Below are 27,716 nucleotides of genomic sequence, written 5' to 3' on the forward strand. Positions count from 1 at the left end.
AAATGTCCTATCTGGTTTCCAGTTGCAAATATTTGTATCTCCCCAATAAATTTCTCACCCAGTCATCGGTAAATGTCTGGTCATTTCTTTTGATGTCGGTAAACATCATCTTTCGATGTCGGTAAACATCGAGTCTCATCCCAGTCATCGGTAAATGTCTGGTCATTTCTTTTGATGTCGGTAAACATCATCCTTCGATGTCGGTAAACATCGAGTCTCATCCCAGTCATCGGTAAATGTCTGGTCAATAAAATCAAAATCCCCAGAAGTCGTCGGTAAACGGTTTGTCTGGTATCACCACAAAGATTTTGTTCCTCCCCAAGCGGAGATGCCATCGGTAAATGGCCCAGTTTTCTTCGATATCGGTAAATATCGAATTCCCAGTTGCAGCAGCCATCGGTAGATGGCCTTGATATCGGTAAATATCAGGTTTGCTTTGAAGCCACCATCGGTAAATGGTCTTGCTTCCTTTTCTACACCAAGTTGTTTTCCCAGCAACCATCGGTAAATGGTCTGGCTGAAGTTGATATCGGTAAATATCAAGTTTTTAACCATCGGTAAATGGTTCTGTTTTTCTCAAGATGTTTCCCCAGCAGCCATCGGTAAATGGTTTGGCTGAAGTTGATATCGGTAAATATCAAGTTTTAACCATCGGTAAATGGTTCTCGCTTTTCAGAAGTTGTTTTCCCAGCAGCCATTGGTAAATGGTCTGGCTGAAGTTGATATCGGTAAATATCAAGGTCCCAGTTTTAACCATCGGTAAATGGTTTTGTTTTTCAGAAATTTGTTTTCCCCAGCCGCCATCGGTAAATGGTCTGGCTGAAGTTGATATCGGTAAATATCAAGTTCTGACCATCGGTAAATGGTTTTGTTTTTCAGAAGTTTGTTTTCCCCAGCAGCCATCGGTAAATGGTCTGGCTGAAGTTGATATCGGTAAATATCAAGTTCTGACCATCGGTAAATGGTTTTGTTTTTCAGAAGTTTGTTTTCCCCAGCCGCCATCGGTAAATGGTCGTGTTGAAGTTGATATCGGTAAATATCAAGTTTCCAGTTTCTAACCATCGGTAAATGGCTTTGCTTTTCTGAAGCTGTCAATTGCAGGCGTCATCGGTAAATGACGTGGTTCTTCTTGTATCATATCCAGTACTGTGCAAATTCTACGGTTCTTTGGTATTCAATCCCTGTTTACCCTGAAAGTCTGACAGCCGTTGCTCTCATCCATTCGGGTTCCCAGCTGATTGAATAGGGGCAGCTGTAGCACCTCAAATTTGCACCTATCATTATGCATACATTTTCATATTAGGTCATAGCATATCATGGTCCATTGCATAGCATTTGCATTGTCCCCAGTTGCCTCAAGAGCAAGAGCAAGCAAGCAAGAAATTAGGTCAAACTGATCAGGAGATCAGTCAGTCAAGCAAGCAAGTGTGTTTTCATTGAGCCAGGGCCTCAGGGTTTTTCCAACAAGTTCACATGACTTGGAGGTCTATTTGAAGTGTTCATGTCAAGGGTTGAAGGCTCAGAGGTCATCAGTTCATACACAGACAGTCAAAAGTCAAAGACAGTCAACTGTCAGTCAAAGCAATGGATGGTGGCCATTCTTGTGGAATTTGGGCACCATGGTCAATAATCAAGAGTTCATACAACTTGGGACATCATTTGAAGTCAAATTCTCAAGGAATTAGGGTTTGGAATTCATCAGAAGAGGTTCAGTCAGCCAGAAACCCTAAAAGTCAACTGTTGGTCAACTGTCCATTTAATCAGTGATTTGATGATTGGAATTGGTTTGTGAGAGTTCATTCATGTCCAAATAGTCATCATGTATCATGCAAAACACCATCATGGAAGAATTTGAAGCCAGATCATGAATTTCCCAAATGGAAACTGGGCCTGTAACTGAAACTTACCAAAAATGGAAAGTTTTGATCCTCAAACTTACATCATGATACAAGCCTCAAATGAATTTTTGCCCAACATGAAAGTTGAAGATCTTGTTCTCCCATTTCCAAAAAATCCAAGAACTCTTAATTCCCATGTGTGGTTGGCAAGTTATGATCGAATCGATTTCAGAAAATCTTGAACTTCAAAGGGCCATATCTCCCAAACCGTTTGGCCAATTTTGGTGGGGTTTTTTCCTACAAGTCACATTTGATCCCCTCTTTCCAAAAATATAAATTTCATGAGCCAAAACTTCACCAATCAAAATGGCATATTTTGACTTTTCTCATTTAAATGCAAGTTTGACCAAGAGTTGACTTTTTGATATAAACATTTTTTTAACATTTGGCCAATTGGAACAGCTCAGAAAAGTCATTTAAAACATGTTTGCAAGCTCAATTATGCAGTACATGAAGCCATTCTTTAACTTGTTTGAAATTTGGCAAAAGGACAATTTCACTCATTCTATCCATGCTATCCACCATACCAGGCCTTGTACTATGGAAAAAGAAATCTAAACCATCATTTGCTGTCATTTTGAAGCTTCATTTAGCAGCCTAAAACCACAAAAAAAAAGCCTTGCTAGCTTACTTGAACATTGGCAAAAGTACATGTTTACAACAACCATATCCCACATAGCCATGCTTTGTACCATGACAGCAAAATCATCATCATTTTCTGTCATGGCCATCCCCTAGTAGCAGACCAAAACCATTTGACAGTAGAAGAAGCATGGTTGACTCTCAAAAGAAAGGGGCATCTTGCTGTTGCATTTGAGAGGTCTGCCAAAAAGCTCACGATAAACTGGGCTTGGCTTTGCATAACAGTACACCTATTCATCCTTTGGAAATGCTACTGGCAGCCTCCAACCACACAAATCCTCATCCTCTCACTTAGCATTTTCCTCCTCAAAAATTGAAGCAACAACAAACAGCATGGAGAGGCATGATTTGCTGTCAATTGAAACACAGTGTGAAGCCTAATTGTGCAGCCAAAACCAACAGGAGGCCATGCCCTAGCTGCTTGAAATGTGGAGAGCAAGTACAACTCCATCCCCAAAAGCACAACCATGCCTTGTACTGTCACATGGCAGATTTCTTTATCCATCATTTTCTGTCATACACACACATAGGACAATAGTAGACACAAGCCTGGCACAACAAAAGAACCAACAGAACTCATTCATAGGGACTGAGCTTGGCATGTTGCAATTTCTGTAAAAGAATTCCCAAGAATCATACCTTGCCTTGGACTGTACCACAACCTAGCAGCAGGCAAAAGACCTCATTTGCCTGTCATCAAAACCAGTAGAACAAGCATCCATCCTGCCTGGCCAACCATATCAGTTTTGTTCATCTCAATTTCTCACCATGGCAACATAACCAACTGCAGATAGACTTCACTCATGCACCTTGCTGTTGCCTTCTAGAGCCATCTAAAAACACAATGGCATCAAACAACACATAACAAACCTCATTCAACCAAAATCCCTATCACTTGCACTTTGTTCAAAACAGGTCCAAAACACACAAGAAACAACCAACTTCATTCATCTCCATTCTCAATCTTGGCATTTTGCAAATTCTGTCAAAAGAACACACAAGACCAAACTTTGACCTGCAGCAACAACTTCTAACAGCAGAGGTTCATCATGACCAAACCCTCATAGCAAACCATTCATCACTCATCCTAACTCCAACTCACCTTGCCTTGCATTTACTAAACCTGTCAACAAACTCCCATTGAACAAAACCAAGCCTTGCATTTGGACCATCTATTCATCATCACAAACCTTGCCATGCCAAGAGAAATATCCAACAGCAAACCAAACTTCAATCTTTGTCACTAACCAGCTCTGCAGCCAACCTGACCAGCCAACACGAACCAATTTCACTCACTCATTCAAACTCTCTCACTTGGCATTTTGATCAAATAACAAAATCTGTCCAAGGACCTAAGGGGAGTTTGGCTTTGCTTTGCTTAAAAGAAAACTGCATTCATCTTTTGCTTTTGGCATTTCAAGAGAACAGTTCAAAAACTCCAAAGAATAAAACTTTGCTTGGTTTGAAACATCATCCAAACTGCATTGTGGACCTGTTGCAATCTTATTTCTCCATCCATAAAAGCTTCTTGCAGCACTGTCTTCAACCTTGCATTAGCCATGGCAATCCAAGTTTGAGCCCATTTCAAGCATCTGCAAACCAAAGCATTTTCCTCCCTCATCAAGGCATAGCTGAAGCTTCAATTATTTCACTTCAAAACCATCAAAGAGCATCTGTACACAACTGCCCTTCCCAATTTGGTAAATTTTCAACCTCCCTATTTTGTCAAATTGATGCATGCTTAATGTAGATCTTTTGATGCTGATTTCATGGATGGTTTTAGTTTTAAGAATGATCAAGCAATGGTTGAGATATTTTGAAATGAACAATGATGATCCAAACTTGTCTTACTTATTTCTCTTTGCCTAGCTTGATTTAATGAAAACCAATGTTAGGATGTTGTTGTTTGATGTTTGATGAACACAATGGTATGCTCAATTGACATTTCTGGAGAATTTTGAAAATCACGATTTGGGGATGCCACTGTTCATGAAAACCTAATCCCAATATTTGCCCAGAATCTTTTTCTTCACATTTCTCACGTGCATGGCCCTTTTCTCCCTCTAACCAATAGGAACATTTCATTTGTAAGGCCAAAACGACCGTGTTTAGTTTAGTGGGCTAAAATATTACCAAAATGCCATTTTCTCAATATTAATTCAATTAATTTCTTCACTTTGATTACCAATCTTGCAAAAATCCTAAATGCTTCAATTTTAATCCAATTTGAATGGGATTTTTTGTGTTGTGTTCATCATGATCTCTACTTTTTTATCATTATTTTTCCAGAATTTTTGGATGAGTGGTTTTTAATTGGCCTTAGGGTTTGTGACATGTGACCAAATTTTGTACACTTTGCCAAATCAATTGTGAAATGATGAGAATGCATCCAATGGCTGCCAAATTTTTTGTGCTTAAACTAGACACATTCATGGTGATTTTGATGTAGAGTTTGTGAATTTATCATTTGTGTTTTGTGAGTTATGATTTTTTGAATTAGGGTGTGACAATTTGTGTCACACCATTGATGTCCAACTTCATGATTTTCATTACCATGCTTCCTTACATCCAAATGACCCCAAATTTTGCAGGAACCTACTCTTGTATGTCTAGTTGACTTGTGAAGTTTCTTGGATTTAATTGAACTATTTTCCATTTGTTTGAGATTTTTCTTCCCTGCCTAGTCAAATGTTGACCTTGTGTGACACTTGTTCCCATTTCATTTGTGAAATTCCCATACTTTATTAGATGGACATGAAATTTTACATGAGATAACTAGACATCCTCATCTTTGCCATGGTTTTAGTCCCATTCATTTATCATACACCATTCTTGACTTATGATTTTTCTAAGTTGATGCATGTTTGGTTGACTTCTTTGAGCATGTTCAAAATTGCTTTGACTTTCTGATTTTCATTGACTGCCTTCCACTTGTCCAAATGGGATGAAATTTGACATGCTTATCATGCTATGTGTTAGTTTTGATCATGATTTATTTGGTGATTTTTGGAAAATGTTTAGATTGCTTTTGAGTTAAGTCTTGCTGTTGACTTCTATGAGCTTCTGTTTGCCATGTTTTGACCTAAATGGTTCATGAAATGATGATGATGATTGATATGAATGTGAACCCAATTGGTTTTGTTTCCTAATTGTTTGAACATGATTTTGGATACTTGCCCCTTTCTGTTTTAACTTTCTCATTTACTTTTGACCCTAGGCTTGTCCTAGTGGTCCTGTTACTCACCTTTGAGCTTGTGTTTTCAGGTTGACCATCAAATGGCCATTAAGACCAATTCTTTTGATTGAGCTTACTCAAGTATCATTGCCTAACCTCTTTGTTTTGTAGGTGGCTTGGCTCACATGCCATAAGCCTTGTGCCTTGCACATCCTTGTGCCCCCTAATTGACTGTTGGTGTCTGTTTCTGTTTGTTTTGTTTGAAGTTGCATGCTAACATCTGCTTGACTGTTTCAGGTGCTTTAGTTGCTTAGTTCCTTGTGAACTTTTTGCTTTGCTTTGCTTGTATAAGCAATTTGCATTGAGGTATCTCTCTTTTACTTCATGTAGTCTGGAAGACCTGGCCTGTTACTTGGCCAGGCAACTGTCTGAAGTCCTCCTTAAGAGGCAATGTTTGTGGGTGTTTACTTTTGTCCTTGCATAGAGTCAAAGACCTCCTAAGGGAAGAGGCAATTGGTGGAAGGTAGGGATATGCAATCTATCCCCCACTATTCAGTGTGTCATCTGCTTTGCTCACACCACTGTGTTGATGCATTGCGGATACAAACCCAAGATCTTGTACAATTGTACAGTTGAGTCAGTTTTAAATGTGTAGAAGGGTTCCCACTTTTTGAACCCACACATTCTTGTCTTGAGCTCTCCCAGGCCAGGGATAAGAGCTGTGAGGTCTCATCCTCACTTCATCCTTTCATCTGCTTCACCTTAGCCCCTCAATGGCAAGGTTAAGAGCAACATTCACCCAGTTCCAGAGGTTTGTTTGTTGAGGTTGATATGACCCCTTGACTAAAACCTAACCCTTGTTTGAGCCACTTGCTTGTGTATAGTGTGTGCTATCTGTGTTTGTAGGATTGTTTGACTTGCTTCCTGTGCAAGTTAGGATTGTTTGACTTGCTTCCTGTGCAAGTTAGGATTAGTTTAGACTTGCTTCCTGTGCAAGTTAGGTTTTACTTGGCTTGCTTCCTGTGCAAGTTAAGTGTGTGTGGCTTGCTTCCTGTGTGAGCCATGCTTAGGATAGGATGGCCCTTGTGCCATTTAGCTAGAAACCTTAACTTAGGGATGATTTGCATGATAACATCTAGGCTCGAGTCGTAGTCTCCCTAGTTGTGTCTCCCTCTGTTATCTGGTTAGGCTAGGTCCTTTATCCCTCCGTAGGGGAACTATATCGCCCTGATCTTCATACCAGATGAAGTATGTAGGCAGGAGATTGAGCTGATCTCTCCGGGCGCCCTTTCTTTTCTTTTGTGTGTGTTGTCTGACCTATGTTAGGCTCGAGTCCCTGACTCCTTAGCATGTGCTGTCTGTCTGTTTGTGTGTGTGTGCTTAACAGTTGTAGGCTGAGTCCCCGACTCCCTATCAACCTGTTGTGTTGTTGTGTGCTTGGAAGCCGATGTAAGTCCATCGAGTGGCATTTGGGTTCCAGTGTGCGTGTGTTTGGTTCGGATGCTGATGTAAGTCCAGTGATTGGCAGTCGGGCTCCACGTTTGCCTGTGTGTGTCTTGTTTGTTTGTGTGCGTGTCAGCCGAGCTACGAATGCTCTGATTCTTCTCTCGTCTGAGGAGATACGTATGCATAGGATGCGATATCCTAGCGAGCATGTGTCGTTTCCCCAGTCCGAACTACTTCGACTCTGATGTCTATGCCTGATAGACTAAGTAGGCCCAGGATGCGATATCCTGCCGAGTCAGTTTCAGTCAGTTTCTTTTGTCTCTTCTCAGCCAGTGTATGAGTATTTGAGCAGTGTTTAGCAACCAATTTTCCTTCCTATTGTGCGTGGATCCCGTCGAGTACGACGGATGCGTAGGGGTGCTAATACCTTCCCTTCGCATAACCGACTCCCGAACCCATCCTCTTTGGTCGCGAGACCATGTTCTTTCCAGGTTTACTCTGAGCGTTTCCTTTCCCTCTTTTGGGATAAATAACGCACGGTGGCGGCTCTGTTGTTCTTTCTTTTCCCGCCGGTTTTTCGCGCGATGCGACAGTCACAGGCACAACGTGCGCTTTCTTTGGGCTGGGCTTGGTCTTTGTTATTTGTTTCCTTTTTATTCCTTCTTACACCTCCTTTTCTTCCCTTTTTCACTTTTGCTTCAAAATGGATACCTGACATAAATAGAAAGGAAATACCGCATAATATCTGATAAAATGAGATAAATTAAAGTAAATGATAATATAATCTAATTGAATTAAGTCCTAAAATGTGATATAATTTCATGTTATCAAACTCCCCCATACTTAGATCTTTGCTTGTCCTCAAGCAAAATTCAGTATAGAACTTGTTTTGAAAATTTTAGCCAGATGAAATTTCACAACACACATCAATTCGTAATAGGTTGCAAGTGGATTTTGTTTAGAAGCAACTTGAGTTAAATCTTGATATCAACAACTACCGTCACAACCTTGATAACCCTGCATTGTGCAAATCAGTTCAAGTACCCTATGATAGCTATCCTGGTTCCCTTATTCTTATTTCACCCGTTTTCATTCTAGCGAAATCACATTAAGCCCTTTATCTTTTCGCGCACATAGTGGAGTAACCGGTTAGTGATTATGATCCCCTTTTAGCTAGAAGTTCTGGTACATAAGTCGGATAACTTCGTTATTCAGTCCAATGCAAATTGCGGGGGATCGAACCGTAGTCCGCCCTACCGAGTTCAGTACCAGATACCTACTGAACCAACTCATAATGGATCTTTCATATTGTGTTTTTGTATGATCTGCAACCTTTAGATTAAATGATCTGGTAAGGATCACCTAACTTAATTAGTGCATTTCCTGATATATATATATATATATATATATATATATATATTTTTATTTTATTTTTTATTTTTTTTTTGTTACTTTGGGAATCATTCACTTATATTCATCGGCTCTCCACGTAGTTTGCTATTAAGATGGTGCTGACTTCTCGTATAAACTACTTTGGGGTTACTATAAAACTAAAGGTTCAAGGAATTGGTATAATAGGTACTTATCCTGATCTAACGTGTTGAGGTTCGTTTAGAGTGTTTGGCGGTAGTAGTCTTTGTCTTGATTCGACTCAAGATCGATAAGATGAGCAACCTTTATACTTATTGGGTGTTGAATTTTTGTTGTTGTGGCTCATGAAAGTTTGAGGGAATAGATAATGGAAATTTTTGTTCACACTCGGGACTTAACTTAAGATAATAGATTTTTATTTTTTTTTATAATTAAAAACAAATAATAATTGAAATAGCAATGAAAGGAAAAGTACATACTTGAAGAAATGGAAATAGAAAGAACATGGTTTCCCCCCCATACTTAAACTAAACATTGTCCCCAATGTTTTAAGGGAATGAAATACAATATGGAAAGGAAAGAGAAACTACAACTAAGGTTGTCTTCCGCCTCTGGTTCTTGGACCTGGTGATCTCGGACGTAAGTCTAAGTTGTCGAACCTGCTGAACAACTCAGTAAACCGCTGGTCGGTTATGGCATTCCTAGCATCCTGTTGTTGTTGCATTTGATGCATGATCTGCATCATCTCGACATTCTGTGCCTGCATACCCTCAATAGCGTCCATGATGTCGTCGTTGGTTGCAGGCCTTCTTCGTCGACGACGTTGGGAGGATGGGCCAGTTGCATTGCCGGAAGGGTTGAGCGGGACTGACTGTTGTGTAGACGGATGATCACCTTGCTCCATTGCTTCAAACTCGTCTGTGTGCGGGTTTGTTTGTGAAGGCTCGGTGGCTTCAGGAGCGTTTAGATCATAGAGGTGGCGGTCGGGGTTTGTGACATCAGTTAGGGCGATATTTGGTAGAACAACGCTTGGGACTGCCTGGTTGTTCACCATAAGATAATGTCCTCCGCCTACTCTGTTCTTAATCAAGCGGCTGGATCGATAGTAGCTGATATCCATAGATAGGGGAGGTAGAGATTCTAAAGTTTGGAGTTTATCCCCTAGGTTTAGGCCAAGTGCTATGGTGGTGATTAATCCACCAATTATAAAAGGTTGCCGGCCTCTAGCACATAAGGTGCGGATATGATGAAATAGAAAGGAGGCGGCGTTTACCTGAGTATCTGGTTCGAAGACGCACTGGAGGAAGAATAGCTCCTTTGAGTTGACCTTACTGTTGTTTGGTCTTCCGAAAACTGTGTTTTGCAAGATGCGGATAAAGTACCGGATAGTGGGGTTATGTATATGGGAGAGAAGGAGCTCTTCCCAGTTGTAGGTATCTATACCGGAAATTTTCTTAAAAAGGCCGAAAACGCCAACTGTGTTCCAGTTTGAGTTTGGAGGGATTCTGGGGTGTAGCAGACCTTCTATGGGGAATTGTAGCATGGTACTCAATTGGTTTTGGGTTAAGGAGTACTCGGTGTTAAACATACGGAAGGTTGCGGTACCGGTTAAAAATTCGTCTTCACCGGCGGGAGTGGTGTAGTCGTATGAACTTAAGAATTCTAAGGTTAGGGATGGGTAGGTGGGTTGATTATGAGTGCAAAGGAAGGTTAAGTTGGCTTGACGGAGCATCCATTCGATACCTTGGAGTAATCCTAATTGTTGTAAACAAGTTAAATCGGGGTACCTGGTGGAAACGACGCCCGCTGTTGGAAACGCTCGAATTGCTCCCTTTGATAATTTTCATCTTCGGATCGGAAGATGATATTTCCAAAATTCTGATTTCCCGCCATTGTGATGAATGAATTTTGAAAGGGGTGATTTGGAAAGAAAAGAAATGTATTTGATAGGAGAGAATGGTTTGTGGTGAATGAAGGAAGGTTTGGTGGGTATTTATAGGAGAAGAATTTGGAAGTTGGAAAGAAGAAGTGGTTGAAAAGTAATTAAGTGTGGTTGAATGGAAATTAATGGGGAAGGTAAAAAATAAAAAGGTGTAACGTTCGTCTCCAACGGCTCCTTAACGTTCACTAGTCTGAAGGGTGTTACGCTCGTCACAGGGGTGTGACGTTCGTAACAGGCACTTGGTGTGCCGTCCGTTATGGATTTGTGTGACGCTCGTCACACATTCCATTTTGGCAAGGCTTCAGTAGCGTTTCACAGAATCAATTTGGTAAAGGATTTTATTTTTGTTATTTATTTTGTTTTGTTTTGCTTATGATTGGTTTATTTTGCAATTTAATTTATCGTGCACGCTTAATCTGCTTTGTATAATAATAAGTCATAGGTAGCAACATTAGAGCATAATAGCTATTGCATAATAAAATTAAATAAACAGCTTCAATAAAATGATCATAATGTAATACAGGAAAGGAAAACAATGAAATGAAAGAGAAATAAATGTGAACATGAATTCAAATAACATTAATGAATAATCTAACTTAAAACTAAATAACTTAGAAAAATAACTAAATTCTATCCCTCTGTACGATCTCTGGCCGGAGGAGCAAAAGAGTTAACACGATGTAGCAACTCGTGAAACTGATCTGTCATACTGCTCATGTATCCTAGAACTTCGTGTCTCATGTTAGTAAATTCTCCTCTGAGGGCGTCTTGTTCTGACATCAAAGCATCAATGGCGGTGTTATAATCAGTTCCGGGCATATGATGCCGGAGGTCGGATATGGCTGATTCTTCGGTCTGAACAGGCTGAGGAGGAGGGTCAATATCATAATAGCCGGATGGTGTCTGAGGGTCGGATTCAGCATGAGGGATCTGGTCATCATAAGTCTCATAGTCATCACAAATCTCATAGTCCTAGATGGATTCAGTGGATCTAGCAGGAGTGGGAGTTTCGTTCAGGTTATAGAGCCAGTTACTGCGGTTATGAATGCTAGTCCTAGGATCGGGCATGGTGAATAGGCAAAGAACCTGGTTATCAATAATAAGCTCAAACTCGTCAGACCCTAGGTTTGCTATAAACATAGTGTTGAAGAGGAAGGGTATACTCATAGTAGTAATGCCACAAAAAGGGCTTAGGTCAAGCATAGGCTGACGTAATCCAATAGCATTACCTATCATAGTTATCAAACCGCCTATTCTAATGGGTGCTCGCTCATCCTGGATAAGGTGGTCCAAATTAGCTAACATAAAAGTGGCACCGTTTACTGGACGGTTCTGGGAAGCACAAAATATGATGAAGAGTTCATCACGTGAAACTGAAGTACTATTTGGCTTCTTCCCAAATAAAGTGTGGGTCAGGATCTTATGGAAATAGCGAAAGGCCGGGTTATGTATGTTTCCAGAGAGAAACTCATGTTCTTCGGGCTCATCATTTCCAGTCAGCTTACCCCAAAAGTGTTCAAGTTCTCTATGTTCAAAAAGTTCTTCCTGGCTTACTGTGAATGTGTCAAAGGAGGTAGGAAAACCCAAAAGATTGGTAAAGTCTCTAATATTAAATTGGTACTCCATATTGAACATTCTGAACTGGATAAAGCCTCTGCTAATTCCTTTTCCATGGCTGGGTAGATAGATTAATGAGCTAAGGAATTCTAGTGTGAGTCTCCGGTAGGTGGTGAAATGTCTCAGGATAGGGGATGTCTCCCATCCTATCTGGTTCAGCAAATACAGGACACTTTGTCTAAGTCCAAGGGCAGTCATAGCCCAATCATCAGCATATAAACTAGGTAGCATCTCTCTAGTGGCTAGTTCTTCAAACTTTTGTTTCTGAGCCATTCCTCTGAATTTGATACTCATACGATCAAAATGTCCCATCTGGTTAGTGTCAGCTAGAGAAAAGAAAACATGAGTTTTAGTCAGGATTTGGCCAAATGCCGAAAGGAGAAAAAATTATTATTATTATTATTTTTTTTTCTTTTGAATTAAAATAAATCAGGAATTAATACTAAACAGAAATTAAAAGAATAATTGAGGAAAGAAAAATAGGAAAATGATAATAATAGAATAAGAAAATAATTGTGGGTTGTCTCCCACTAAGCGCTTTGTTTAAATGTCGCAAGCTCGACAAAGAAACTGTTAAGTATAATCTATAGGTCCTGGGGGCATTTCGTCTAAGTGTAGGATTTGCGAATCTCCATTGGTTTCCGCATAATGATAGTGTTTTAGACGTTGCCCGTTTACGGTAAACGGTTCTGTGGATTTGCCTTTAATTTCTATTGCTCCACTGGGGAAGATGTTAGTGATATGAAAAGGTCCTGACCATCTGGATCGTAGTTTTCCCGGGAATAACTTTAGTCTAGAGTTAAATAAAAGGACTGCGTCGCCTTGCTTGAAGATTTTCCTTGATATACGCTTGTCATGCCATTGTTTTGTTCTTTCTTTATAGATTCTGGCATTTTCATAGGCGTCTCTTCTGAGTTCTTCTAATTCGTTTATGTCAAGGATTCTCTTTTCACCGGCGGCTTTATAGTTTAGATTCAGATTTCTAATAGCCCAATAGGCTTTATGTTCTAATTCTACCGGGAGGTGACAGGATTTTCCATAAATGAGCTTAAATGGGGTCGTCCCTATGGGGGTTTTATAAGCAGTTCGGTATGCCCACAAAGCTTCTGGTAATTTCAATGACCAATCTTTCCTTGAAGTGGCGACCGTTTTTTCTAGTATTTGCTTGATTTCTCTGTTAGATACTTCCACTTGTCCACTGGTCTGAGGGTGGTAAGGTGTCGCTATCCTATGTCTCACTCCATATTTAAATAATAATTTTTCGAGTACCTTGGATATAAAGTGCGATCCACCATCACTGACTACTATTCTTGGGATGCCAAATCTCGGAAATATTATATTCTTAAAGAGTCTAGTTACTACTCGGGTGTCGTTTGTTGGGGAGGCTACAGCTTCGATCCATTTTGATACGTAGTCAACTGCCACGAGTATGTATTTGTTACCGAAAGAGGATGGAAAAGGTCCCATGAAGTCTATTCCCCACACGTCGAAGATCTCTACTTCCAAAATACCTTTTTGTGGCATCTCGTCACGTCTAGATATGTTTCCCGTGCGTTGACATCTGTCACATTCCTTAATAGTCGCATGTACGTCCTTCCATATAGTTGGCCAATAAAAGCCGACTTGTAGGATTTTAGAGCAGGTCTTGGATGTACTTGTGTGTCCACCATAAGGAGCGGAGTGGCAGTGTTGGATTATATTTTCTACCTCTTCTTCGGGTATACATCGACGGAAAATACCATCGGGGCCTCTTTTGAAAAGTAAGGGATCATCCCAGTAATAGTGTTTTATGTCGTAGAAGAATCGTTTCTTCTGCTGGTAAGATAAAGTAGGTGGAACTATTCTGGCAGCTAAATAATTGACTAGATCAGCGTACCATGGTGTGGCAGATATAGCTAAGGTGGTTTCTACTTGCAGGTCGGAGTTGTTCTCTTCCAAAGTAGCTATAAGTTTGTCATACGAGAAATCATCATTAATTGATGTTCTTTCCGGTTCAAGGTTCTCAAGTCTAGAGAGGTGGTCTGCTACTACGTTTTCAGTTCCTTTCTTGTCCTTGATTTCTAAGTCGAATTCTTGTAGCAACAAGATCCATCTTAGGAGTCTAGGTTTAGCATCCTTTTTTGTTAAAAGGTACTTGATAGCAGCGTGATCAGTGTAAACTATTATTTTAGCTCCAACCAAGTAAGAACGAAATTTATCTAGCGCAAATACCACTGCTAGGAGTTCTTTCTCGGTAGTGGCGTAATTCATTTGCGCTTCATCCAGGGTTCTGCTTGCGTAATATATAACGTGAAGCTTTTTATCCTTTCGTTGTCCTAAAACAGCACCTACAGCATAATCGCTGGCATCGCACATTATTTCGAATGGTTCATTCCAGTCTGGTGTCTGCATTATGGGTGCGGAGATCAATGCTTGCTTAAGCGTTTGAAATGCTTTTAAACAATTATCGTCGAATATGAATTCGGCATCTTTCATCAACAGTCCGGTTAAAGGTTTAGTTATCTTAGAGAAGTCTTTGATGAATCGTCGGTAAAAACCGGCGTGTCCTAAAAAGCTTCGTACTTCTCTCACGGTTCTTGGGGGTTGAAGATTTTCGATTACCTCTATTTTGGCTTTGTCTACTTCAATTCCTCTGTTCGAGATGATGTGTCCTAAAACAATTCCTTCTTGTACCATAAAGTGGCACTTTTCCCAATTAAGTACTAAGTTTGCTTTTACACATCGCTCAAGAACTCTTTCCAGGTTTTCAAGGCATTCTTCGAAACTTTGTCCGTATACAGAAAAGTCATCCATAAATACTTCCATGATGTTTTCGAGAAAGTCGGCGAAAATTGCCATCATGCATCTTTGAAAGGTTGCAGGGGCATTACACAGACCAAACGGCATTCGTCTATAAGCGAAGGTACCAAAAGGGCACGTGAACGTTGTCTTTTCTTGGTCATCAGGGTGAATTGGTATTTGAAAGAAGCCTGAATAACCGTCTAGATAACAGAAATGTGAATGTTTTGCTAATCGTTCTAACATTTGGTCAATGAATGGTAAAGGGAAATGATCTTTTCGGGTTGCTTTGTTTAGTTTCCTATAATCAATGCACATTCTCCATCCTGATTCGATTCGTTTAGTTATAGTTTCCCCTTTTTCGTTTTCAATAACGGTTATGCCTCCTTTCTTTGGTACAACGTGCACAGGACTAACCCATTTGCTATCAGATATAGGATATATAATACCTGCTTCCAATAACTTGGTTATTTCCTTCTTTACTACCTCACTCAGGATCGGATTTAGTCTTCTCTGGTGTCCTCTAGAGGTTTTACAGTCTTCTTCTAACATGATGCGGTGCATACAAATAGAAGGACTTATTCCTTTAAGATCGGTGATGTGGTACCCTAGTGCGGTTGGATACTTCCTTAAGATATGTAGGAGTTTTTCTGTTTCGAGTCTTCCTAGGTCTGCATTAACTATCACAGGTCGTTCAAGTTCTAAGTCTAGGAATTCATATCTCAGATTTTTGGGAAGTGTTTTCAGGTCAGGGGTTGGTTTGTTAAGACATTGCGTAGGATCCGGTGTTATTGCCAAACATTGGTTAGATCTGTCTTCTACAAGGCAATCAGATGATTTGTCTTCTTCTAACTCTGCTTCTTTTATGCATTCATCGATGATATCCATGAAGTAACATGTATCTTCTATTGCAGGTGCTTTCAAGAATTGGGAAAGAATGAATTCAATTTTCTCTTCACCTACTTCGAAGGTGAGTCGTCCTCGTTTTACGTCTATGATTGCACCGGCAGTTGCTAAGAATGGTCTTCCCAGTATAATGGGTGTAATATCATCTTCTCTAATGTCCATAATTGTAAAATCAGTGGGAATGTAGAATTGACCTATGCGTACGGGAACGTTTTCAAGGATTCCTACAGGATATTTGATGGAACGATCTGCTAGTTGCACAGACATTTTGGTTGGTCTTAATTCTCCCATTTCCAGTTTCTTACATATGGATAGAGGCATAACGCTAATTCCGGCTCCTAAATCGCATAAGGCTTTGTCGATGACAAATTTTCCTATGTGACAGGGTATAGAGAAACTACCTGGATCCTTGAGTTTAGGGGGCATGTTTTGGATTATAGCGCTACATTCGGCAGGGAGTGTAACGGTTTCGCTATCCTCAAGTTTCCTCTTATTAGAAAGGATTTCTTTTAAGAATTTAGCATATGAGGGCATCTGCGTAATAGCTTCGGTGAACGGAATTGTAACGTTTAATTGTTTAAGGAGATCAACAAATTTTCTAAATTGGCCCGCATCTTTGGTTTTAACAAGCCTTTGAGGGTAAGGTATAGGTGGTTTGTAAGGTGGTGGAGGTACATAAGGTTCCTTCTTTTCTAGGGTTTCCTTATTACTCTCTTCCTTTTCCTTAGGTTCACTTTCCTCAGTTGATTTCTTAGGGTTTTGGTTTTCTATCCTTGGATCAGACGGTCCTTCCACTTCCGTTCCACTTCTTAATATAATTGCATGAGCGTGGCTTCTCGGGTTAGGTTGGGGCTGTCCAGGGAATGTACCAGTTGGGGCAGCAGTAGGTGCTTGTTGTTGTTGGGCTACTTGTGATATTTGTGTTTCCAGCATTTTGTTATGGGTAGCCAAGGCATCTACTTTGCTTGCTAGTTGTTTAAGTTGTTCGCCAATGTGTACATTCTGGTTTAGGAAATCTTTATTGGTTTGTTGTTGGGAAGCTATAAAGTTTTCCATCATGATTTCCAAGTTGGATTTCCTAGGGGCGTTATTGTTAGGCATGGATGGGTTCGGTTTCTGATATCCCGGAGGTATAGCTGGGGCTTGATTTGGAGACTGTCCAGGTGCGTACAAAGCGTTATTGCTCTTATATGAAAAGTTTGGATGGTTCTTCCAATTTGAGTTATAGGTGTTCGAATAGGGGCTTCCTTGAGCATAGTTTACTTGCTCTGCTTGGATTCCTGTCAAGAGTTGACAGTCCGTAGGAGTGTGGCCTTGGATTCCACAGACCTCGCAATTCTGAGTTATAGCAACCACGGCGGCTGGAGGTGATACGTTTAAACTTTCAATTTTCTGGACCAAAGCATCCACTTTTGCGTTAACGTGATCAAGGTTACTTATCTCGTACATGCCAGTTTTCGTTTGAGGTTTTTCCACCGTTGTTCGTTCGGTTCCCCACTGATAGTGGTTTTGGGCCATGCTCTCGATAAGCTGGTAAGCATCAGCATAAGGTTTGTTCATTAATGCACCACCTGCAGCGGCGTCTATTGTTAACCTTGTGTTGTATAAGAGACCATTATAAAATGTGTGAATTACTAACCAGTCTTCCAAACCGTGGTGTGGGCAAAGTCTCATCATGTCTTTATATCTTTCCCATGCTTCGAAAAGAGACTCGTTGTCTTTCTGTTTAAATCTGTTTATCTGGGCTCTTAACATAGCTGTTTTGCTTGGTGGAAAGTATCGGGCAAGAAAAACTTTCTTCAACTCGTTCCATGTGGTGACTGAGTTGGAAGGGAGAGATTGAAGCCATCTTCTAGCGCTATCTCTTAATGAGAAAGGAAAAAGACGAAGTCGAATTGCCTCTGAAGTGACACCATTAGCTTTAACAGTATCAGCGTATTGGACAAATACGGATAAATGAAGGTTTGGATCCTCGGTAGGATTTCCAGAGAATTGGTTCTGTTGCACCGCCTGCAACAGCGAAGGTTTAAGTTCGAAGTTGTTTGCTTCGATTGCGGGCGGAGCAATACTTGAATGCGACTCATCTTGCGATGGAGCGGCGTAATCTCTAAGAGCACGAGCTGGTTCTGCCATCTCGGTTATCGAAGGAAAAAGGTTTTTGAAATCAGGAAGTTCTATAGGAGGGAGATTGTTTGCAGCACGATATTCCCGAATTCGTCGTAAGACTCGGAGATATAGTTCGATATCGTTGATTCGTAAATAGAGCGGTTCGCCTTGTGAGCGAGTGCGTGGCATACAAATCAACGAAAGAAAGAATAGAAGAAAAAGAAACCTTAGTCTCTACAGCGTAACGGAAGAGTTACGATATCGATTAAATAAAAGTCCCCGGCAACGGCGCCAAAAACTTGATCGCGACTTTATGAGTCGAATTTGGGGTACAAACTGCAAGTGCACAGTTCTATCGCGTAGTTTTAAAAGATATCGATCCCACAGGGACTTATGAATCGATATACCGTTATCTAAGGTTACTACGTAAAGCTAAGGTGAATAATGGTTGATTGTTTGGGGGCGAAGCTAAAAACTAAACTAAGATCTAGACTAAATATTAATAAATCGGATATCGGTATGTAGTTCGTCGTAATTAGGGAATCAATTCTTTGTCGGTTTCTTGGTTTTAAAATAAATCGTTTCAGTTAACTTTATTGATTAAAGGTTTTATCTCAAACTCTCGCTCTGTTGAATAAACCATGACTTTATGTTAATGTAGCTGTCACTTATAATTAAGTCAAAAACCACTTTTTGAAAGCAATAAAGTTGCAGAAACTCTTTTTAAGAAAACACTGACCGTTTTAAACACCCTTATCTCAAACTCTCGCTCTGTTGACTTAGGTTATACAATTAAACCCGAATGCTTAACTCTCGTCCTCACATTCAATCTTTAAGAATACTTTTTGGAAAAGGTCAGAATTTAATTAACTCTAAAACTTGCTCTCGCCCTGATCTAGAATTAATGCCTAATTTACACTGTCCAGTTAAAACCTCAAACTCTCGCTCTATTGATTTTAACTTCTTTATGTCTTTTACTTTTGTAAAAAATTCTTGTTATTAAACCTGTAAATTGAGACCGTAAAAAGATTGATTTTAATTTTAAGTTTGATTAGACCGACTTAGTCTTGATCCCTTATTTCGCTTACTTTACATACCGATATCTAGGCGAATTAGCCAGACATGCTAAACAAACAAAAATACATATCATGCATAAACAGACTCATCCCAGGCAGATAATATAAATAAGTAATAAAACAAAGCATTAAATAATAATTAAAGAACCTGAATGCGTTAAACAATAGTCTTGAACACTCTACCACAAGCCAGTAGGATTTGTTCTTGGATTCTTCAATTAAACAACAAATTAAAACGAAGGAAATAAAAACTAGATTCTAACGTAAGGTTAGATCCGGTAAAAGTTGCACAATAGTTTCCGGTGTAGAAACTATTGTGCGAAAAGAATTAATTAAATGCTAGAAAAGAAAATAGAATTGCAAAAAGGTAAAACAATAAAAATTTTGCAAAGTAATACTATAAAAATATAAGCCTAAACTGCTGGAAGAAGAAAAAAATGCGAAAACGGCAAAAGGCGTGGAAAATCTCCGAACCGAGAGCTTTCCCAATTAGCTGCTATTTATACTGCTACTTGTGTAACTGCTTTCCAAGGGTTTCCGTATACGCGGTCTTTTCGTTCCGAGGGTCAAGCGTGGAAATAGCTTTCAACGTGGTCAGTTGCGTTCCTAGTGCCAAAAATATAGGGGAAAGGTGTGACGTCCGTCACACCATGTGTGACGCTCGTCACAGGAGTGTGCTTAGTGTGACGCTCGTCACAACCTTTGTGACGCCCGTCACAGGCACAACGTGCGCTTTCTTTGGGCTGGGCTTGGTCTTTGTTATTTGTTTCCTTTTTATTCCTTCTTACACCTCCTTTTCTTCCCTTTTTCACTTTTGCTTCAAAATGGATACCTGACATAAATAGAAAGGAAATACCGCATAATATCTGATAAAATGAGATAAATTAAAGTAAATGATAATATAATCTAATTGAATTAAGTCCTAAAATGTGATATAATTTCATGTTATCAATGAACACTAAGAAGAGAAGACAAAATCACATTTTTGTCTCTATGGATTCCACCATATGTTTCACACACTTGTTACTTTCACAAAAAGAAACGACTATTTGAATATGAGGCGGAAATTGGATTTTTAGATTCGTGATTCGAATCAAGAAGGATTTATGATTCGAATCAATCTGGACAGACCCAAAAGGGGCATTTTTCAAAGCTCGTGATTCGAATCATGATATGCACTTGATCCGAATCAAATGAGGCTATGATTTGAATCATGTTTAAGTTATGATCCGAATCATTTGGTCCAGAGGTGAATTCCAATTTTCAATGTGGGTGATTTAAACCTAAGATAACACATTATTCGAATCAAATACCAAAATATCCAAATTTAGATGTTATAACTTATAATTCAAGCTACGCCCGTGGAAATGATAAAAGAGCAATTTCATATACTCAAAAACTGAAATACTAACAAGGATTAAAGAAATTCAATTAATGAAATGTAGAGAGTTCTCATTGGTACAAATTAATAGTAGCCGAAGCGATTACAGTCAAATTGAAATGATACAAGCGTACAAGCGCGCAAATGAAATAATATTCAAATTACAAATATACAATTTTACTTATATCAATCAATAATTGAATTGTAAAAACATCAAAACACATAAATGTTACTCAAATCATATAAACGATATCAAATGCTATTTTGTGCTTTTAAAAAAGTTTATATTTATTTTTTAAACTTGTGCCTTAAGTCAAAAAATGATTTTTATTTTATTTTAATACATATCATAATAGAATTATAAGTGAGTTTAATCTTCTCTTAAATTATAATTTATTAACGATAAAATTTAAGTATCCTTGAATTTAGATGGATATTGATATGTTCGTCTAGAGTTATCAAAATGAGCAATCCGGCCTGTTTAGGGTCGGTCTAGACATGCCTCAGACTTTTTAAGGTCGGATAAAAAAAACTATGTTGTAATATATTCTAAAAAATTACTACTCGAGCCCAGTCCTTTACGGGCTTCGGACTATCAAACCCTAAACAGACTATTTTTTATTATATTTTATACAAAAATTAAAATAAAAATCTCATAATATTCATTATAAACTCAATAAAAGAATTATATATTTTTATATATGATACATTTTTACGTACTATATTATTCTTTATACATAATATGATATATTTTAAAATACAATACATGTTTAAGTTGTATAAAATAATACTCAAATATTAAATATAAGATAAACTAATAGCATATGAGAAAATTATTTACACAAAAAGAATTAAATATTAATTTCATATATTAATATATAATATTTAAAAGAGAAAGATTGAATATAATAGAGATAAAATTAATGAATTGAGATAAATTAAAATATTAATTTGGAGCAAGACAATATAAATATTTATATAATTTTTTAAAATTTATAATTACGTGGGATTAACGAGCTACCCTCAGTTCGTACCGATTAATTTTGATAAATATCTAATTTTTTAGGGTCGGAATAAATCCTGAAAAAAAACCCTATGATATATTGGGCTTAGCATACTAACCCATATGTACTAGTTTATTTTAATGGCTCTACTTTAACCAATGTAACAATAATATTTAATATTATGTCATATTTTAGTATCATTTTCTTTTAAAATAAAATAATATTTAATTATCCAATCAAAACTCATAAAAAACAAAGAATTTACCTTTATTAAATTATACGGTTAATTAATATTTTAAAAACCGAATCAAAGATTAAATCGATTAAATATTCTATTTAAAATTTAATGGTTCAATCGATTAAATTTACACTCGAATCATTTATTAAATAAATTAATAATATAAAACTAAATTTTATAGATATATTAATAATATAAATATGTTAAAAATCTATTACAAACTTTGTATAATAATATCAACGGTATATGTAATAACAAAACATATTTGTACACTTAATTTCAATATTCAAAATAATTAAAAAATATATAAAATTATAATAAAATAAATTAAATTAATTCAAATCAAAATTAAAATAATAAAATACAATAATTTAAATAAAATTCAAATAATATATAAATTAAATAAAATCGAATTAACAAAAAATGAATAAACAATACAACATACTGAACAAAAAATGAATAAACAATACAACGAAAATTAATATTAATTTGAAGGAAAATCAACATTGAGTTAGATAGTCTGACTATGTGTTTGAAAGAGAGAACGTGATGATGATATAGTGTAGTCGAAAAAAACTATAAAAAATTATAATAGAGTGATAAAATTTAAAATTTTGTATAATTTAAAAAAGAAAATAAGAAATTCTTTTTTTTATTGAAAATGTATTAGACTTTGATATTTACATGTTAAATTTTGTCAATTTTTTTTATTAATTGTTTATTATTAGCCTTCACTATATAAAGGATCCTTTGGGACATTCAAATCGTCGTCAATCATCTCCATTTTCAAAGAAAGAAAACTCCACCAACAACGTGAGCATCATGAGTATATCAATGGCAACTTCTCCTCACACTCGTCTCCTCCATAACACCAACATTTTCAACCACCCCACCAAAAACAATACCAACCTTCTCTCATTCTCCTTCAAACCCATCTCAATCAAATGCGCCACCCACCCCCAACAAGATCGCGTCTTCAACTTCGCCGCCGGTCCCGCCACCTTACCAGAAAACGTCCTCCTCAAAGCCCAATCAGAGCTCTATAACTGGAACGGATCCGGCATGAGCGTCATGGAAATGAGCCACAGAGGCAAAGAGTTTCTCTCCATAATCCAAAAAGCTGAATCAGATCTACGTACCCTTTTGCAGATCCCATCTGAATACTCCGTTTTGTTCCTCCAAGGTGGCGCCACCACCCAATTCGCCGCCTTGCCTTTAAACCTCTGCACCCCACAGGACACCGTCGATTACATCGTTACCGGTTCCTGGGGTGATAAAGCAGTTAAGGAAGCACAAAAGTATTGTAATCCGAAAGTAATCTGGTCTGGGAAATCTGAAAAGTATACAAAGATTCCATCTTTTGATGATTTTCAACAAAACCCAGATGCTAGATATTTGCATATATGCGCAAATGAAACTATTCATGGAGTTGAATTTAAGGATAATAATTACCCGAACGCTAAAAATGCTACCGGGATTTTGGTTGCTGATATGTCTTCCAATTTCTGTTCAAAGCCTGTTGAGGTCTCTAAATTTGGAGTTATTTATGCTGGCGCTCAGAAAAATGTAGGACCCTCTGGTGTAACAATTGTGATCATAAGGAAAGATTTGATTGGGAATGCTCAAAGTTTTACTCCTGTGATGCTTGATTATAAGATACATGATGAAAACAATTCACTCTATAATACTCCTCCTTGTTATGGTATATACATGTGTGGTTTAGTTTTTGAGGATCTTTTGCAACAAGGTGGTTTGAAGGAGGTTGAGAAGAATAACAAGAAGAAAGCTCAGATTCTGTTTGATGCTATTGATGAGAGTGGTGGCTTTTATAGGTGTCCTGTGGAGAAATCTGTGAGGTCATTGATGAATGTGCCTTTTACTTTGGAGAAACAGGAATTGGAGGGTGAGTTTATTAAGGAAGCTGCTAAGGAAAAGATGGTTCAGCTTAAGGGACATAGATCTGTTGGTGGTATGAGAGCTTCTATATATAATGCTATGCCTTTGGCTGGAGTTGAGAAGTTGGTTGCTTTCATGAAAGATTTTCAGGCCAAGCATATGCTTAGATGAGGATCATAATTCATACTCCTATGTCTATAGAACAAACACTGGAATTTAGTAACTTTTGTGTTTGTTTTTTCTATGCTAATTAAAATAGGTCTCTGTCTGTTTTTTGCTTTTTGGTATTCTTCTTCTTGTGCTTACCTTGTCTCTGATATGTTTTGATATTCAAATCAGGTTGGGTTGCACTAGTGTTTTCATTATCTACACAAGTTTCTATGGATTTAACTATTATGGTAAATTATGTAGAAACTACAAATACCTTGATGTATTCCAGAAAAGACTCCAAGGAAAAGGAATAGTAGTACACAAGGTGCAAGTTGTCATATACGAATTAATTTGTACCAATTCAAGGTTAAGAATACGAGCATGTGGATGAAAGAAAAAAAAAGGGGACAAAAGCATGCAAAGTTTGTTTTTTGTTTTGACAAAATAACAATGTTGACCAACCAACATTGTATTTATTTTGTCATGTTATTCGCATTGAATTCCCTCGTACTATTTTAGAAGTAGTTAGTAATATGGCTTTCTCAGCTACCTATACACTTACACCTTGTAATTACTTTTAATTTTATCATTTAGTTTGGTTTTAGATTGGAGCAAGACCTATTTATTCTTCAACAATTCTTTACATATAACTAAATCAAATTTAACATCTTGACAATGTAAACAAGTTAGAAAAATAATGTTACAAGTAATAAAATAATGAAATATAATCATTGTGTATAGAATTTAAGGATAAATATGTTTTATTTTTAGTCCCTCTAAATTTAAAAAAAAAAAAATAGTCCTCATAATATTTTTCATCCACACTTTGGTCTCTCCTACTAATGGACGTTAACAGATGCTGATGTGGTAATATCACGTCTGTACATACACGGGTGATGCTATTTGGAAATTGTTTCCATTTCTATTTTTTATATTCATTAAAATTATAGCGACGGAAAGCCCGTGCTAAGATGAACATCATAAATAAACTCATAATTTGTAGCTAATCTCTAGTTGTTTCCTAGTTAATTTAAACACATCATTCTTATAACCTAAAATTCATTTTTTTTCTCATGAATTTTTGCATGAAAGTTTATAATCTTATAAGGATCTCTCTCATAAAAATTATTTTTTTTATTTGATATGAATTAAATATGAATTTTTTTATCATCGATTTTCCATGAAACTGAAACAACTCAAACATTGACATGTATTTTGATATAATATTTAGCAGAGACCTATCTAATAATACATAAAATGGATCTGTAAAGTTTCATGGCATTCCGAATAACTTTCCATTTTTTTTTTGATTGAAAACATATGTACTTGTTTCAATCGAAAAATCAAAATAAATCCTGACTTATTCAGAATTTCATGAAACTTTGAATATACTTTCAATGTTTTATTATATAAGTCTCTGCAATATATTAGCTTAAAATTCAATTATATGTCAACATCTACGTTGTTTTCGTTTTATAGAAAATCAGTGCTTAAAAATTCATATTTAACTTATATCATCCCAAAAAAAATTCAATTTTTGTGGGAGAGATCCTTATAATGTGATAAACACTCATGCCAAAAATCATGAAAAACAATAGATTCTAGGTCATATTAATGGGTTTCGCCTCTAGAAAAGAATACATATATACATATTTCGATCGAAAAATCAAAATAAATTCAGACTTATTCAAAATTCTTTGAAACATTGCAGAACCATTTCATGTATTATGAGATAGGTCTCTGAAAAGTATTAGCTTTAAATTCAATTATATGTCAATGTTTGCATTATTTCCGTTTCATAGAAAAATTGGCCTTAAAAAATTCATATTTAATTCATATCAAGTAAAAAAACAATTTTTTGGGGAGGGATCCTTATAAATTTATAAACTTTAATGCAAAAAATCATTAAAAAAACAAAATTTAGGTCTTAAGAATAATGTATTTAAATTAGCTAGGGATTATCTAGAGATTATCTAGGAATTAGCTACAAATTCTGGATTAATGCATGATGTTCATATTAACGTCTGATTTAGCGATGGTCTTTCCGTCGCTTTAATTTTAATTAATATAATAAATAAAAAAATAGAAGAAAAAATTGCCATGTGTCATCCACATAAGCATTTTTTGCCACATTAATAGTGCCACATGTTTGCAGATTCATCAAAAAAGTTCCATGTGGCATGCCACGTCAGCTCCTATTAACCGTCGTTAGTATGATGAACAAAAAGTGTAGATGGAAAATATTATGAGGACCATCCTTTGAAGGAAATTTTTATAGAGATTAAAAGTGAAAATTGTCATATTTAGAGAAATTAGAAACATATTTAACCCTAGAATCTAATTATGTATTTCTTTTTTCCAAGTAATTCCAATTTTATCGTTCGCAACTCTTCCCATATTTGGTTGCATGTCATGCAATCAGTCATGTGTTATTGAATCGGGTACAACGAGAAAAAACTCGAGGGTTTTAGATTATGAAGTTCTTGACAGAATGCCACTTGATCTCATCATATAACAAACTTCATCCATATATAAAACCCTATAGAAAACTCAAAATTTCCCTCAGATTCCGAAAATGCATCTCCGGATGCACTTTGTCTTAAGTCAAAACGTTAACTGATCCTAAGATGCATCTCCAAAATATTTTAATACACATCTCATGCATCCCTCTCTAAAAGGCCCATTTTAAACATTTGTTGTTCTGAATATGCATCTCCGTTTAGGAGATGCATCTCAGTGTAGGCTATGTTACTTTTATGGTTATAAAGATGAAAATGATTATTTATAAATGTTAAAGACCATGTTATGTGATGAACAGTAAAGCATACAATCGATATGTAAAAAGTGACATATAAAAATCCAGATGGTCAAAAAATGACATATTTAAATGAAGTCGAAAGACAAGATAAAGTAGAATGAAGTCAAAATAAAATACAATCCATAATGAATCCAAAGTACAACTACTATACACTATTGTGTATGTCGGACTATAACTCTTCAGGCTCCTCGGCCTCCTCTACCTCATTCCTCCAATGTTGTCTCTGGTATATCAATGTCTCTCGTGTCTCCGTCATAATGGCATCAAGGACATGTCTCACCTCTGACCCATCAGGGAAGATACCTCTGTTAATGCATATCTGCACAATCTCCACAATGTGATGACATTTAGGCAAGACATCATGAACATGATCTAACTGTATTTTCTCCTCCTCTAGTATCTCCTGATGAGCTGACCTCGGTGGATCTCCTAGAGCAGCTTACAGCATATACGAATGCGACACCCTGAAGAACCACCTGATGGACTCGTCAACATAGCTCCAGTCGCTCTCAACTATGGTACTTTGGGCCTCCTTTTGTACCAGATGACTAAGATAATCATAAAACATGACATACATATCTCTATGTGTCATAGTAGGAGGAGGAGAGACAATAGGGTGTCTGAGAATATTGTGAGTGTAGCTGAACTTCCGTATGACACACTCAGGCAGATGAGGAAATGTGAGATGTGTGCCGCAAGCCAACCATTATGAGTATAACACTATATTGTCAAATATATGCGTCTCGTGGTGATCGACATAGTTCTTGAGGTGCATATCACCGGTAAGCAATCAAGATACACTTTAAACAGCTTTATCGCATGGTTCCCTCTGAGCGGGGGAAATTGTTGGATCAAGCACTTACCGTTGTGCTAAAAGAAATTGTTGTAAGTGAGAGCGTAACTTTATTTCCTAATAGTATAAAGCCTTCAAGGGGTTGTGCCTATCACATACTAAGCGACATGGGTTGGGATATTAAGCCCATCGAATCCCTAAGGGTGACGCTGGATTAATAAATCCAACAATCCCCCCCCCCCCCCCGTGTTAGCCGGGGGAATTCAAACCCATGATCTTGCTCTGATACCACTTGTTGGATCGAGCGCTTACCATTGCGCTAAAAGAATTGATGTTAGTGAGAGCACAACTTTATTTCCTTATAGTATAAACCCCTTAAAGGGTTGTGCCTAGCCAATATTAAGTGTCATGGGTTGGGATATTAAGCCCATTGAATCCCTAAGGGTGACATTGGATTAATAATCCTCTCATGATCTAAA

At 37.4% G+C, this 27,716-nt stretch overlaps 1 protein-coding gene and 1 pseudogene across 1 annotated transcript; both read left to right on the forward strand.

Annotated features, from left to right (window-relative positions):
• Positions 1-17,423: 17,423 nt before the first annotated feature.
• Positions 17,424-17,523, forward strand: LOC127124654 (uncharacterized; annotated as a pseudogene).
• Positions 17,524-22,338: 4,815 nt separating this feature from the next.
• LOC127120031 (phosphoserine aminotransferase 2, chloroplastic) lies at positions 22,339-24,230 on the forward strand. The gene has a single exon (XM_051050413.1). The coding sequence runs from the start codon at positions 22,403-22,405 to the stop codon at positions 23,645-23,647; it is 1,245 nt and encodes a 414-aa protein (XP_050906370.1). The 5' UTR covers positions 22,339-22,402; the 3' UTR covers positions 23,648-24,230.
• Positions 24,231-27,716: the final 3,486 nt, after the last annotated feature.

This window comes from Lathyrus oleraceus, chromosome 2 (assembly GCF_024323335.1).
Source record: "Lathyrus oleraceus cultivar Zhongwan6 chromosome 2, CAAS_Psat_ZW6_1.0, whole genome shotgun sequence".
NCBI lineage: Eukaryota > Viridiplantae > Streptophyta > Magnoliopsida > Fabales > Fabaceae > Lathyrus > Lathyrus oleraceus.